The sequence below is a fragment of the Dioscorea cayenensis genome, chromosome 17 (genome assembly GCF_009730915.1).
Source record: "Dioscorea cayenensis subsp. rotundata cultivar TDr96_F1 chromosome 17, TDr96_F1_v2_PseudoChromosome.rev07_lg8_w22 25.fasta, whole genome shotgun sequence".
Taxonomy (NCBI): Eukaryota; Viridiplantae; Streptophyta; class Magnoliopsida; order Dioscoreales; family Dioscoreaceae; genus Dioscorea; species Dioscorea cayenensis.
In genome coordinates, this window is record NC_052487.1 from 15,315,929 (window position 1) to 15,332,178 (window position 16,250).

At 31.7% G+C, this 16,250-nt stretch overlaps 1 protein-coding gene and 1 pseudogene across 3 annotated transcripts; one reads left to right on the forward strand and one right to left on the reverse strand.

Annotated features, from left to right (window-relative positions):
* Positions 1 to 1,608: 1,608 nt before the first annotated feature.
* LOC120280579 (cyclic pyranopterin monophosphate synthase, mitochondrial-like) lies at positions 1,609 to 13,752 on the forward strand. 3 transcript variants are annotated; one of them, XM_039287451.1, is made up of 5 exons: positions 1,609 to 1,898; positions 2,958 to 3,080; positions 3,561 to 3,639; positions 11,646 to 11,826; positions 13,035 to 13,752. In XM_039287451.1, the coding sequence occupies exons 4-5, from the start codon at positions 11,725 to 11,727 to the stop codon at positions 13,614 to 13,616; spliced, it is 684 nt and encodes a 227-aa protein (XP_039143385.1). In that variant the 5' UTR covers positions 1,609 to 1,898; positions 2,958 to 3,080; positions 3,561 to 3,639; positions 11,646 to 11,724; the 3' UTR covers positions 13,617 to 13,752. The 3 variants fall into 3 exon arrangements, with proteins under 3 accessions (XP_039143385.1, XP_039143384.1, XP_039143386.1); XM_039287450.1 differs by lacking the exon at positions 2,958 to 3,080; XM_039287452.1 differs by lacking the exons at positions 2,958 to 3,080; positions 11,646 to 11,826.
* On the reverse strand, positions 6,998 to 9,111 carry LOC120280581 (annotated as a pseudogene).
* Positions 13,753 to 16,250: the final 2,498 nt, after the last annotated feature.

A 16,250-nucleotide genomic window follows, 5' to 3' on the forward strand; every position in this document is an offset into this window, starting at 1 on the left:
ATATATATATAGAATTTACATCCCCTATGGACGTCCATAGATAAGAAATCTATGGGACGTCCAATTATCGACCGTTGGATCATGATCCGATGGGTCGACGATGATAAACACGATGATCATCTGTTCATTATAGTGTTCGAGCGATAATTCCATGTTTATATTCGTAGTATTTTTCGTTCATCAATGTTAGCCGTTGGATCGAAATCGAACGGCTGATAATGGACATCCATAGATTTCTTATCTATGGACGTCCATAGAGGATTGGTCCTCATATATATATATATATATAGCAATTTATATATTAGTTGCAAATATTTACTTTCTCTTTATTTAATAATTAAAATAAATATTTAGTTATATCTATATATAAATAATGAATATATATATATTAGAGACAGATAAATAATTTGTTTCTGATTTAGAAACGGATTAGTAGTAGTCCGTTTATAATTAGAATTGGATAAATTGTTCATTGCTGATTAGAAATGGACCGCATTCCGTTTTTAATCAGAAATAGACTGTTTCTCATTAAAAACAGAACAGTTGTTTGTTTCAAAAAAAGAAAAAAAAGAAACTAACTATTGATTTGTTTCTGATTTAAAACGGATTTTGTTGTTCGTTTCTGATTAGAAACCGATAGAATTCCGTTTCTGTTTTCTAATCAGTTATCTGTTTTTGATTAGCAACTGTCCGTTAGAAATGGACAACTGATTCGTTTCTAAATCCGAAATGGAACAGTTATTTGTTTCTAAAAATAGAAACGGACTATTGATCCGTTTCTAAGTTTGCAATTAGGAACAGACTGGTGGACCGTTTCTAAATCAGAATTGGAATAATTGTCCATTTCTTATTACAAACTTTTATGAAGTGATCATTTTTAAAATTGGATTAAATATTATTTTTTTAAATTTGAAAAATGTATTTTATTTCATAGATTAGGATTTTAAAAATATATTTTATAATATCACATCCATAAGAATTTTTATTTGAAGTTATAATTTTTTATGAAGTAATTAAAAAAATAGGACAACATATTGTTCAATTATATTTTGTTGAGAAATAATGGTAACATATAGTAATTTATACAAATTTTTAATAATTAACCATTTTTTAATATATAATTACTTTTAAATGATATAATTTAGGTATTAACGTTACAAATTACAATGTTTGTAATTTAATAATTAGAATACTTATAAATAATATATATATATATATATATATATATATATATATATATATATATATTTATATTATTTTCTTAAATTTAGGAAATATATTACATCAGAAATAATTATAAAATTTCTCTATCAATAGTTTAAAAAATATATTGCTAGATTAGGATTTTATAAATATTTTTATTAATATTTTATCTGAAGTTATAGTTTTTTTAAAAATAATTTAAAATAGGACAATATATTGTTTAATTATAATATGGTTTAAAAAATGGTAATGTATACTAATTTATGCAATTTTTTTTAATTATTTTAATAAATATAAATGTTGGGGAGATAAATAATTTTTTTTTTAATCTACAATATTTAGTTATAAATATATATAAAAATATATATATCATCTTCTTAATTTGTTCCAGGATGTTTTGTTTCTTTACATTCTGGATAAAAAAAGATTAGGGCTTCTTACCTGAAAGACATTCAAGCCACCACCGAAACCATTTCAACGATCTCCATCGAAACCCTTTCTCTTATATATATATATATATATCGATTCCTGTCTCCAGCCGCCAGAAACCACACCGAACGACGGCCTTGAAGCTGATTCCCGCCGAGGAGACGTGGAATAGCCGAGTGCCGTTAAGTTAGACGAGCTAGCTGATCTTGCAGCCCTCCCGAACTCCATCGTCACATCCCGAACTCTCTTGCCGCCGTCCTTCTCTGGTATGTCCTCCACTCCAACCGCCATTCGTTTCTTTGTCTAAACTGATCTGGTATGCAATTTAAACTTAAGAACCGCACCAACTCGTCTGTGCTTTAGTGACTCAACCTCATGGTTGCTATGCATTTGCAAGTCTACCTCTACAGTCTTCCATTAGAGTTTGCTTTCTGAATGATGCCTTTTTCTTTCTTTCCTTATTTTTCCCCTTTTCCCTTTTTAAGTAATGAATTCTCATGTTGCTGGTGCACTGCTCTCTAATCAACAAGTGATTCCCATCTTGGTTTTTCTAATGAACTGATTTATTGTGCAAAAGAGGAATCCATGCTTTCTGATCAAGTGCTTCCTTAGAGTTTTTTTTTTGTTTTTTACTTTGAAACAATTATACTGCATTATTATTCATGTGCTTGAGTTCTTTCTTATCTTTATTTTCTTTTTTTTCCCCACCTTTATTATCAACTGCTCTTTTCTAGTGGATGTCCAAATAGATTACCTTCCTTCTTCATTGAGCTTAAAATTCTTTTTATTTTTTATTTATGTTTGGAAAGTAGTTACATGTAAAACTAGGCTGGAGATTGAGTCACATGTGTGATGGGATCTAATGAGGTCCATGTTCAGCCTGGAAAGAACTGAAATTGAAAGGGTTGTTGTCCTTTTATTTGCATTATTGGAGATAAAAAATCAGAGTTTTGTCCTTCCACTTGTTTACTTACCAGGCATCATGCATCCTGGTTCTAATACTCTCAATTATTTTAATTTTGACCATAATAAATCGTTAAAACACCTTTCTCTTTCAATCTTGTTTTAGTCTTTCATGTGCATGGAGAATGCTATTGATGCCTTAAACAAATCATTGATATATTAATAGAGGATCATTTTATTTGATGTATTTATCTTGTACTATATGCTTGAAATTTTTGTATGCTAACTTAATTTGGATATCAAGTTGATAATGCACTTTTGTATATTCATTCTGAATTTTATTGATGCCTTAAACAAATCATTGATATATTAATAGAAATCAATTAAAACCCTATTGAATTTAATTGATTTCTGCAAAATAGGCTGAGAATTTTAACAACGTTGAGGACGAGGAAGAGGAGACCTTTGATAAGTCCAAGTCTGTGATCAAATAACTGTGCCGTCATTTCTCCTTATAGATTTAATTATTGGGAGTGGTGTTGATGGTAGGTTTTTATGGATAATTGAAGTTTGCTCGCTTGTTTTTTTACTTGTGCTGTTGCTAAGTGTTATTGTGTGATGTATTGATTTTTAGATTGGTAATGCTTCCACTTTTCAGTTTGAAGGTTCTCCCTTTCTTTGTCATGCTTAGATATTTCGTTTACACTCTATTGGTATTTTTTTTTTTTATCAAAACTAAAACATGAGATAAATCAGGAAGATGATCTTAGATTCGAGTGTGTAGAGATTGTGTGTTGCCTGTGTGTTTTTGCTCTTTGAAACTGTTTTCATACGTCTATGTGATATGAACTTCTCACATTCTTCTTTAATGGAAATATATATCTTTCTGGATTCCATTTTCATATGTTGTCAATTTATTCTGTAGACAACCATGGTTTGTTTTAATGGAGAATTTTCATCCTTATTTATCATATTATTCTATTTTTAGAGTAGGATGATAATAATAATGTTTTCCTTTGATTAAGGGACAACACCTGGCCAATAGCACAATGTTATTGTATCAAGAAGATTATTTGGGTTAGAGGAGGCCACGAGGTTAAGAAGGTATGCCATTGAAAAAAATGAATTTGTTATGAGCTTTCATTCTTTATATTGTGCATCTTTTATCAACATTTTATGATGTTTGTCAGAAAAATAAAAGAGGTCTAAGAGAAGCTACCAGGATCATTCTTTGCTCTGAAAAGCCCTAGTTTCTTCAAGGAATCTATAGTGTAGGCATTAGTGCCACCAGCCAACTGATAGAACCCTATGAAAAAAAAAACAAATCTATGAACCTATTGATTTGATAAGTAGAATGCAGGAACATTGAAAACCATTCAACATCAAATGGTTAACATTGCAGATACTAACCGTCAGGCCTGGCCTGCATAGATGTTATACGAGCAGTGAATGTGACTATTTCTTTTGTTGCACCTTGACCAATGTCCCCGCTCATAAGCTGGCCATCCAACTATGAAATGTATGTTCTCAGATGATAACTTTTCAGTACAAACAAGCAAGAGACTCCCGATGTGCCGAGATTAAAAACAAACAATGAATTCACCAGGAAAATTCTGAGCAATATCGATAAAGAACATTCTCCTTATTAAGAAGAAACAATGAACATGCCTGCCATAAATTGTAGCATTCAAGATCAGTCTTCAGTATTGAGTAAATCATATGCATGGTAGCTACAGTTGATTCTCCATTATCTGGCAGACTGACCTGGCCCATAAAAAGACATATGACAATGCCCAGATTGAGAAATGAAACAAATAAAATTTATGTAATGAAATCCCAAATTAAATATATTATTTAGACTAAAGGGACTAAATTTTGATGAGAGTGTTTAAATTTAAAAATTGCCTTCATCTATACTAGAGTAATGTTGCTAAGCCAAGGATGGACTTACTGCAACTAGCTTCAGGTGGTCAATTGAACTAGACATGCCACTCTATAGCTCTTTGAACAATTCAGTAGTCCTACAAATTTTAGTGTACACGGCAGTAACATATACAAAATAAAGAACATTAGTGAATCAACTCCCTGAATGCTAAGACACCTTGTGAGAGTTATTTTTGGATATTTAATAATCCATTACATTTGATAAAAGATTTCATTTAGTTTGAATTTTTGCTAAAAATATTGAAAGACTAGTTGGCCATAGATTTTTCAGGGAGATAAAAATTAAAAATAATGAAGATCAAAACCATTTAAGCTAGTTAAAGCATTCATGTTTTGAATCTGGAAGCAAGCACATAAACTATTTAGGAACTTATCCATCAAATAATGAAGATCATAACCATTTAACAAAATAAAATTTTTTAGTTCAGATTTGAAATAGGTAGGTCTTGAATCATTGAAAGAATTGATAGAACTCTAATTTCATGAGACAAATAAGAATAGCTTGTACTTATAGTGAATTCAGTAACCTGAATGGAGTTGGACATAGGCCCCAATATTCCAGCTTCTTTATACATCTCTAGAATGAAAGCAACACAAGTAGCTGGCTTGCCATCACTATACATCCAGCCATCTTGTTCAGGAATGGTGAGTAATTGATCAAAAGTCATTCCTCGCCATCACTATACACATGACATGCTCTTGACTATTGTGTCAAATTTATGAAAAAAAATTTTTAAAAAGAATTATTTTCCTTTTATGCTGCGCATCTTGATAATTTGACAGAAAATTATAATAAATATGAAAATACATGATTTAATTAGGAAAAAATTATAATAATCCTTTTAGATTTATGGCATTGATTTCTTTTTTTTTCTTTCATATTGCATCTTGTTGTTTATTTCTTGTATTTGTAGCGAAAGATCAAATTTTGATTGTTTTTTATATATATACTCTTGAAAGAGGATCAAAATTATATATTTATATATTTGTGTAAAAAATTTCATGTGATTGAATGCTATTATGTGCGATGTTGTTGCTTTTTTACTCACTGTTCTCTGTTTATGTTGACTTATGGACTCATTCATTTCACTTAAACAAAATCATCTTTATTTTGGTGTCTTTTTTAGTCTATACGGTACTTTGTAAGTTGTGTGCAATCTTTTTTTTTTTTTGACTATGGGCCAACTAGTTGGAAATGTTTCTTTGGTAAACATTTACATATGTAGAATTCTGAGGAAATGGTAAATTTGAAAATCTTAGCAGGAGTTTTTCTTGGATTTAGGATGTCTTGTTTTCAAGGTTTTAGAAGATCATTGGCATTGCAACTCAAGGAACCAGATGCTTGGAGGCAGGTCAGGCAAAGCTATTGTTGTAGGGTATTTAGAATGGATCAGCAGCTTGTTGAATCTAGGGAGATTAGAAAACCATATTTGATGGGTTCGATGTTTATAAGAATATAGTGGATCACCAAATTCATATTCGAGTTAGCATTGATTACGCATGATAATTGAGGAACAAGGGAAAATTACTTGTGATTTTTGTTTCTTCATATGTAACCACCATACTTGACTTTTATTATGTTATAAGAAAAGTAATGACACAAAATCCTGATTTAGTTCAGATAACTAGAGAGAATGGAGAACGAGTAATGGAGATTTTCTCTTGATATCGGCTGTTGGGGTCCTATAGCAAAAACATACTATATTGAAACAACATAATACCCACGGATAATCAACTAGCAACAAATGACAAGCCAATACTCTTAAACAATGGAAATAATCAAAGCAGGTAATCATGTGGAAAAACTCGTGTGAAAGGAAAGACCATAGGATAAACTAGATAATAGATCTACTTTGAGGGCCTGTTTGGATAGGACAAAATTATGGCATAATCCAAACAATATGCCATAATTTAACATTTTTTGAGAATTATGCCATATTGGCTGTTTGGGTACTTATTTTAGGGTATAAATTATGGCATAATATAGATATTATGGCATAAAAAAGTATTCCACTTACATGAATATTTTTTCATTGTAAAATATTTTTTTTTAATCTAGCTACTAGCTACCGGTTCACTGGTGGTCCGGCTGACTTACGGTAACCAGTCTGGTCAGCCTGCGGCAACCAGCCGACCACTGATCCACTATGCGTCGGCGGTCTATAGGTGGTTCAGTCGGCCTCCATGATCGGCCACCTGTACACCGGTGGTCCGACCATCGGTCGGCTGGCCTCCGGTGACACGCCACCGGTCCACCGATGGTACGTCTATTTTGCTGGCTAGCCTCTGGTGAGACGCCAGTAGTCCACTAGTGGTTCGGTCGGCCTCCGGTGACTGGTCACCGGTCTATCGGCGGTTTGGTCACCGATAGGCATGTCTGCGTAATTTTTTTATATTTTGTTAATCAAACACTCATTTTGTAAGAATAAAATATGTTACAATTTATACAATAATCACTTGCATTTCTTACGTAATAAAATTGCGCCATATTTTTTTTTTATTTTGTAGCCAAACAAGCCCTAAGCAAGAAACAAATATAGTGTTTTAAACCACTTAAAATCATGTTCAAAGCTTAAGATTCAGTAAATTGGAATAAAATTTAAAATTATATCAAGTTAAAAGCCAACAAACCAACCTCAAAAGCGAACTTGATTTGCTATCTTCTTCTGTACTGTTTTCTCCAGCTCCTTAATTTCTTATTTCCATTTTTCTGTATTGTTCTCTCAAATTTTCTGAACCAAGTTAGGATTTTGTCTCATCTTTGTAAGAAGATAAAAACACCATTTTGTCATGACATAATAAACGGTAACCATGGTGTCTACACATGAAGAACCAAAGGCTATATAAGCTTCATGCATGAACAAACAAAAATCCACAATGGTGGCAGGATAAATGCCTAAGAATTCAAAGGGGAACTTCAACTATCCTGGATACAGATTTCATGAATTTTTGGACTAGTGATCGCTTTTTCCTCCACTTTTTGTGCTTAAGATGGATGTCTGCAATACTGATATCCTTTAAAATAGCTTTACACATCATATATTATAAGACCAGCTATCGTGACTGTAGTCATTGCTTCCATCTTCACACCGGTTTTTCCAGTTGTTGCAGCTTCTCTTCCATATCCACACTGCAGTCTTTCTCATTCAGAGTTAGATCAAACTGAACATGAGTGAGGCCGATGTTATGACAAAGTGGGATGAGGTTGCTAGTCTGCTTTGCTCCACTAATTGCAGCTATCTTTGCAACAGCGAAAACATCTCCTTTGGCAATCTGATTGGTGGCGACCAGATCAAATATTTTCTTTCCCAAGAGAACTCTACAACTAGCCACAACTACTCTTTTGTTGTCAGCTTTGGAAGAGATGTCGATCATACTAGCTTGCCCACAGACATCAACATGGGATAGGCTTTGCTGGCTTTCATCTAATCTAGAAGTAGTAACTTGAGATTCTTGGGTTCATGATGTTGAGTCCATGACATTAGACGGAGGAGTTTCACCGAAGATTAATTCCATCTCTTGCGTTATAGAGATAAAATTGTGTGCTTGAGTTCTATAGTAAATAAATAGCAAACTGTAAACAAGCTAGAAATAACAGGTTTAGTTTGTATGATGTGCAAACTTCATACAGATAATTACTTTAAATTTATATTACTCTCATCAGCATACGTGTTACCATATCTCTAGTTAGCTGTATATAGGGTGCACCCTTTTGCAAATGGAAATGGAAATGGAAGAGTTGCCGGTTTAAATCTGACATGTGGCATCCAATTTGGGGGACAAGAAAGGATCAATAATCAAGATAACTAAGCTATGAGCCACCAAATAGAATCTTATACATATTGCCAACAATCCAACATTAATGTTTTCAATGAAGTATGATATATCCAGTTACATATTAGAATAATTGGAAAACTCCAACTTTGAAATAGGGTATTATAAGACTCCCAGACTCCCATAGCACAGAAGCATCTTTGGTATTGATACATGGGATTTTAAAAGTAGTCTTATCCACTATCTCTCTTTTAGTTTGTATCATCTTAATTTATTTCAACAATTCTAGTTCTTCTAGTTTTTTTTAGTTAACCTTCAAATCTTTTTATTTGGTTTTTGCATTTATAAATTCCAACAACCATTTAGGAATTACACAGTTTCAAGGAAGATTATCGTCTTTTAACATCAAATAGGCGAGCCCTATAATTTTAACACACAAGTCTCTCTAGAGACAAATTAATTTTTTCAGTACAAAACATACACGTATCTTAATTAATAGATATTAATTTTTTTTTTAAAAAAAACTTGTAGCAGTCACACAGATTTATCTAAATTTTATCAGAAGCAGTAGTAACAATGGCTCAGAAATTGAGCATGTTAAAGAGAAATAAAATGACAGCCAAATTTGTAAATGTACATGTTAAAATAGGGAAAAAGGCAAGTTTGCATTTAGTCAAGGCTGATTCTTTTTACAATTAACATAAGATACATTCTGGTTAGAAAAAAAAAATCACAACTATGACAGATAATCTAGTATCTCCTTCAAAATGATTTCATTTTCCATTTGAATGCTGCAAGTATACAAAAAAAATTTTAAGAAAATTTATAGCGGTTGCTTGTTAAATAAAAAAAAATCAAACAAACAAATCAAGCAGATATAACAATGATGTAATCACACTGATCCAGCATATTCAAAATAACTAAACAAAAGCAAAAATATATACCTTATTTAGCTCAGCAACAGCATGATCAAAGACATTGTTACTGAAAAATCATTTCCCACCAAAATAAGCAAATCTAGGTTTTTTTAGAAGCATTGCAAGCATGAAAACTGCTAGATTTTTCTTTCTTTTTTTATAGCTCGGCTCGATCTCGGAGAGATGGAGGCTTGATGAGGTCGCGGGCTGCGAGATTGAGATAAAGAAAGCCAAAGAGAAGCTAGGGTGAGAAATTGAGGGAAAATAAGGCAAGTGGCATAATTAGGGTTAGGGTTTGCGTGGTAGGGGATAAGCATCTTAGCTCATTTTAAACTTGAACTTATCTCTTCTTTTCTAGACTGAAGATAAGAACGAATCATTAAAAGTTAGCACACGTTTACAAACTTCTAGACTTGAGATAAGAATGAAGCTTGAAAAGCTAGGACACGTTTACATACTAGGTTCTAGATATTGTACTCTAAAGTTCTTGCTTCAAGCTTCCATTGCATTGTCAATATTTGCCCAATTTCATCAAGATCATCAAGACCATCAGTTTCTATGGCTCCAATAGCATATTCTAGGTAATCGTCATCTAGTTCACTGACATGCTCTAACTGTAGTTTCATATCAGGCTGCTTAACAAATTTTCAAGTGTTCAATTAAGTTTGGTTCAGTAATAAGAGTTTCTTACATATGAGATTTATAATATATGACACTAACTGTTGAGTGGATCTTTAAATTAAGCTGCTCTCCTATGAGATAACAAGTTTGGAATGCTTTTCAAAATAAACTATCTTTATTATGATTGTTTTTGTTGGACTTAAAACCTTTGGGAATTTCTTATATTTTTCTTCTTTTTATATAAATTCTTTTTCCCATTCTTCTTTTAATACTTCCATTTCAATTCTCTTTTTGCCAATCTTTTTCTATTTTTTTCCTAATTTTTTGCTTGAGATCACTTACCTCTCTAGCCAATATCTAATTGATATGTTGGAGCTCGAGAAATGCATCAAGCGATTTTGGCTTCAAGTTTGGATCATTTAATTGTGTTTTGAGATTTTTAGAATGGAGGTAATCACAGAACTGGGTGAGAATTTTTGGGAAAGAGGGGTTACAATTGTTTGCTCATAGTTTATCTACGTAATTTCTCTCTTGGTAATCTAACATAAGATTCATGGGCAAATTAAATGACAAAGGAGAGCGAATGGGTACATAGCTAAGCCAGTATATTGATTTTTTGGGAATTGGGTTTCGGTGCTCGGGAAAGTTGAACTTGTTCTTTAAAATTGCTCCATCATGTAATAATACAGATTTATTAGTATTTTTTTTATATTACTCCCTCCGTTCCTAAATACATGTTTTAATAAAAAAAAATTATTCCAAAATATTTGTCGTTTTACAATATCAAGGTAATATTTATTCTTTTTTTTTTTTTTTTCAATTTTACCCATTTTCAATTTTTTAAGTTGTATAAATGAAGAGTAATATTTTTAGTCCAAAAAAATACATGGTTCAAGAAAGGGATAGTTTAGTAATTTGGTTATTTTTTATGTTAAAATTTAGATAATTTAATTCTATTCTTAATTTTTGTACAACATCCTTAAACGACATGTATTTAGGAACAAATAGAGTAATTTCTAGGGTAGGGTTTCTTAGTTTTTACATTAACACAACTCAGAGGAACTTACGGGCTTTGCAATCCCTGCTATGGCTAAGCATATAACTCAGAGAAACTCAGTGTGAAATAAAGTAAGGGTATTTGTGTCATGGAAAAAGAGTTTGTTTTTCAATATAAGAGTTAGTTCTAGAAAAAGCTGAGATATCAAGCAAAAACCCAAGTTCTCTGGAATCTTTGAGTGTGATTATCCAGCCATTCTTCTCAATAAAAATTAGTTTACTTTAAATATTTGTAGAATAGATAAGTAATTTATTTTCTGTAATCTTCTGCATTAAATAGGCTTATGATAGTTTAATTCCTTCTCCCTAAAGGAAAAGGTAAGCCTATGGGAAGAATTATTGTCAAGGATTGATGGTAAGCAATTAAAGGTGGTCTCTAACCATTGGGTTGGTAAAGATGCCAAGCTATCGCGGTGAAAGGTGATGGTGAAGTAAGTCTTGCCAGTTGTGAAGTAAAGTATTATGGCTAAGTAGCGCTGAATAATTGATTAATAAATAATCCACGCTAAATTAAAATTAAACATTTTAAAGTGTTTTTGTTTAAATTAATAATCAACATTGATTATTTTGGATTAATTCTTTTTTAATTAATAATTTTTTTAAAAAGTTATTATTAAATATATTTAGTAAAATACTTAAATCTGTTTAAAAACAAGGTTTATATTGTGTTTTATTGGAAAATACTGCTTATCCCCTACCACTCAAACCAAAACCCTAATTATGTCACTTGCTTTGTTTTCCCTCAATTTCTCACTCCGACTTCTCTTTGACTTTCTTTTTATCTCCTCAATCTCGCAGCCTGCAACCTCATCAAGCCTCAATCTCTCCGAGATCGAGCTAAGCTGTAAGAAAAAGAAGGGAAAATCTGGCAGTTTTCATGCTTGAAATGCTTCTAAGAAGATCTAGATTTGCTTATTTTGTTGGAAAACGATTTTTCAGTAACGATGTCATTGATCATGCTGTTGTTGAGCTAAATAAGGTATACATTTTTGTTTTTGTTTAGTTATTTTGAATATGCTAGATCAGTGTAATTACATCATTGTTATATCTGTTTGATTTGTTTGTTTTATGATCTTTTTTTTTATTTAACAAGCAACTGCTATAATTTTTCTTAAATTTTTTTTGTGTACTTACAACATTCAAATCACAAATGAAATCATTTTGAAGGAGATACTAGATTATCTGTTATAGTTGTGATTTTTTTTTCCAAGCAGAATATATCTTATGTTAATTGTTAAAGGAATCAGCCTTGACTAAATGCAAACTTGTCTTTTTTCCCCATTTTAACATGTACATTTACAAAATTGGCTGCCATTTTATTTTTCTCTTTAATATGCTCAACATCTGAGCCTTTGTTGCTACTGTTTCTGATAGAATTTAGATAAATTTGTGTGACTGTTATGAGTTTTTTTAAAAAAAATTTAATATCTGTTAATTAAGATACATGTTTGTTTTATAGTGAAAAAAATTAATTTTCCCCTAGAGAGACTTGTGTGTTAAAATTATAGGGCTCGCATATTTGATGCTAAACGACAGTAATCTTCCCTGATATTGTGTAATTCCTAGATGGTTGGAATTTATAAATGCAAAAATCAAATAAAAAGATTTGAAGGTTAACTTAAAAAACTAGAAGAACTAGAATTGTTGAAATAAATTAAGATGATACAAACCAAAAGAGAGAATTAGTGGATAAGACTATTTTTAAAATCCCATGTATTTCTACCAAAGATGCTTCTGTGATTTGGGAGTGTGGGAGTCTTATAATACCTTGTTTCAAAGTTGGAGTTTTCTAATTATTCTAATTTGTAACTGGATATATCATACTTCATTGAAAACATTAATGTTGGATTGTTGGCAATATGTATAAGATTCTGCTTGGTGGCTCATAGCTTAGTTATCTTGATTATTGGTCCTTTCTTGTCCCCCAAATTGGATGCCACATGTCAGATTTGAACCGGCAACTCCATTTCCATTTGCAGAGGGGTGCACCCTTTATATAGCTAACTAGAGATATGGTAACAAGTATGCTGATAAGAGTAATATAAATTTAAAGTAATTATCTTTTTGATGTTTGCACATTATACAAACTAAATCTGTTATTTTAAGCTTGTTTACAGTTTGCTATATATTTACTATTGAACTCAAGCACACGATTTTATCTCATGCTACACAAAATATATATTGCAGGAAATGGAATTAATCTTCGGTGAAACTCCTCCGTCTAGTGTCATGGACTCAACATCACAAACCCAAGAATCTCAAGTTACTACTTCTAGATTAGATGAAAGCCAGCAAAGCCTATCCCATGTTGATGTCTGTGGGCAAGTTAGTATGGTCGACATATCTTCCAAAGCTGACAGCAAAAGAGTAGCTGTGGCTGGTTGCAGAGTTCTCTTGGGAAAAAAAGCATTTGATCTGGTTGCAGCCAATCAGATTGCCAAAGGAGATGTTCTCGCAGTTGCAAAGATAGCTGGAATTAGTGGAGCAAAGCAGACTAGCAACCTCATCCCACTATGTCATAACATCGGCCTCACTTATGTTCAGCTTGATCTAACTCTGAATGGGAAAGACTGCAGTGTGGATATAGAAGGGGAAGTTGCAATAACAGGAAAAACCGGTGTGGAGATGGAAGCAATGACTGCAGTCACGGTAGCTGGTCTTACAATTTATGATATGTGTAAAGCTGTTTCAAAGGATATCAGTATTACAAATATCCATCTTAAGCACAAAAGTGGAGGAAAAAGCGGTCACTGGTCCAAAAATTCATGAGATCTGTATCTGGGATAGTTGAAGTTCCTCTTTGAATTGTTAGGCATTTGTCTTTCCACCATTGTAGATTTTTGTTTCTTCATGCATGAAGCTTTTGGTCTCTTTGATAATGACTTATATAGCCTTTGTTTCTTCATGTATGGTCATCATGCTTGCCTTTTATTATGTCATGACAAAAGGGTGTTTTCATCTTCTTACAAATATAAGACAAAATCTTGACTTAGTTCGGAGAATTGGAGAGAACAATACAGATTAATGGAAAAAAGAAATTAGGGAGCTGGAGAGAATGGTACAGAAGAAGATCGCAAATCAGGTTCGTTTTTGAGGTTGGTTTGTTGGCTTTTAACGAGATATAATTTTATATTTTTATTCCAATTTGCTGGATCTTAAAGCTTTGAACAAAGAGTTTTTCCACGTAATTGCCTACTTTGATTATTTTTCATTGTTTAGGAGTATTGGTTTGTCATTTGCTGCTAGTTGATTGTCCGTGGGTATTATGTTGTTTCACTATAGTTTGTTTTTGCTATAGGACCCAACAACCGGTATCAAGACAAAAAAATCTCCATTCTCTCTAGTTATTTGAACTAAATCATGATTTTGTGTCATTACTTTTGTTATAACATAATAAAAGTCAAGTATGGTGGTTCATATGAAAAAACAAAAGTCACATGTAATTTTCCCTTGTTCCTCAATTACCATGCGTAATCAATGCTTGTTCGAAGATGAATTTGGTGATTTATTAGATTCTTAAAAACATCGAACCCATCAAATATGGTTTTCTAATCTCCCTAGATTCAACAATGTGCTGATCCATTGTAAATGTCCTCAGCAATAGCTTTGCCTGATCTGCTTCCAAGCATCTGGTTCCTTGAGTTGTAATGCCAATGATCTTCTTAAATCTTGGAAACAAGACATTGTAAATCCCATAAAAGCTTATAAACGGGCATTTAAAAACATGATTTATTAAAATATTAAAAAATATCCGTTTCTAAATTCATTTCTATTAGAAATGGACTAGAAACGGATTTAAAAATTGATACATTATTTAAATATCATTAAATATTAAAAAATATCCGTTTCTACTCCGTTTCTATTAGAAATGACTAGAAACGGATTTAAAAATTAATATATTATTTAAATATCATTAAATATTAAAAAAATATCCGTTTCTAATCCGTTTCTATTAGAAAGGGACTAAAAACGGATTTAAAAATTAATACATTATTTAAATATCATTAAATATTAAAAAATATCCGTTTCTACTCCGTTTCTATTAGAAAGGGACTAGAAACAGATTTAAAAATTAATATATTATTTAAATATCATTAAATATTAAAAAAATATCTGTTTCTAATCCGTTTCTATTAGAAAGGGACTAGAAACAGATTTAAAAATTAATATATTATTTAAATATCATTAAATATTAAAAAAATATCCGTTTCTAATAAAAAGGGACTAGAAACGGATTTAAAAATTAATATATTATTTAAATATCATTAAATATTAAAAAAATATCCGTTTCTAATCCGTTTCTATTAGAAAGGGACTAGAAACGGATTTAAAAATTAATATATTATTTAAATATCATTAAATATTAAAAAAATATCCGTTTCTAATCCGTTTATAATAAAGGGACTAGAAACGGATTTAAAAATTAATATATTATTTAAATATCATTAATTATTAAAAAAATATTCGTTTCTAATCCGTTTATAATAAAAAGGGACTAGAAACGGATTTAAAAATTAATATATTATTTAAATAACATTAAATATAAAAAAAAATCCGTTTCCAATCTGTTTCTATTAGAAAGGGACTAGAAACGGATTTAAAAATTAATACATTATTTTAATATCATTAAATATTAAAAAAATATCCGTTTCTAATCCGTTTCTAATAAAAAGGGACTAGAAACGAATTTAAAAATTAATATATTATTGCTTGCTATTAATGTCATGTTATCATCTCAAATAATTAATACTTATTCAATCCAGTTCACATGAGAAATTATTTATTTCAAAGTATTGAAATATTTGAAATGATTATAATTAGTTTAGCCTGAAATTTATGATATTTGATAAACTTTAGTTTTTTCTTTCGTAGAGTCATATAAAATTATGTGCAAAATTATATATAAATAAATAAATTTAAAAAACTGCTTGATAAGCTAATCTTATGTCAAATAAAAATGTCTTCTCATTTTAAATAAGTATAATGTCCGCTTGATAAGCTTGCTTCTCTTCTTCATTTTGCCTCTCTTCAATCGATCCCTTGAAGTACTCGCCGCGCCGCTAGCGTGAGCCAGCGCCGCATCTCTCCTTGCTTATCTCCGCGTGTTCTTCTTTGTCGGTGCCATCGGGATCGTCTTCGCCATTGTCGTGCTCCTTCGTCCCCGAGGATACGCTTAGGAACTTCCCGGGTCAAGATCTAGCGTTGGTGGCGGTCTTGGGTTGGAGGATCGATCGAGTCGCTGGGCTTCGTCCCGGGTGCGACGGGGTTTGGATCCGCTGATCGTCGGGTCGCGCTCGAGCACTTGGTTCCCTTCCGATCCGGAGGCTCTAGCTTGGTACTTATTCTTCTTCTTCAATGCTTTGATTTTGATTTTCCGAGTTAGAGATCTCAGCGAATTTAATG

Bases quoted from the DNA above. Each gene is read 5' to 3' on its own strand.
- LOC120280579 (XM_039287451.1), top strand. From the start codon at position 11,725: ATGCTTGAAATGCTTCTAAGAAGATCTAGATTTGCTTATTTTGTTGGA. The intron at 11,827-13,034 runs GTATACATTTTT...TATATATTGCAG, and splicing joins CTGTTGTTGAGCTAAATAAG to GAAATGGAATTAATCTTCGG.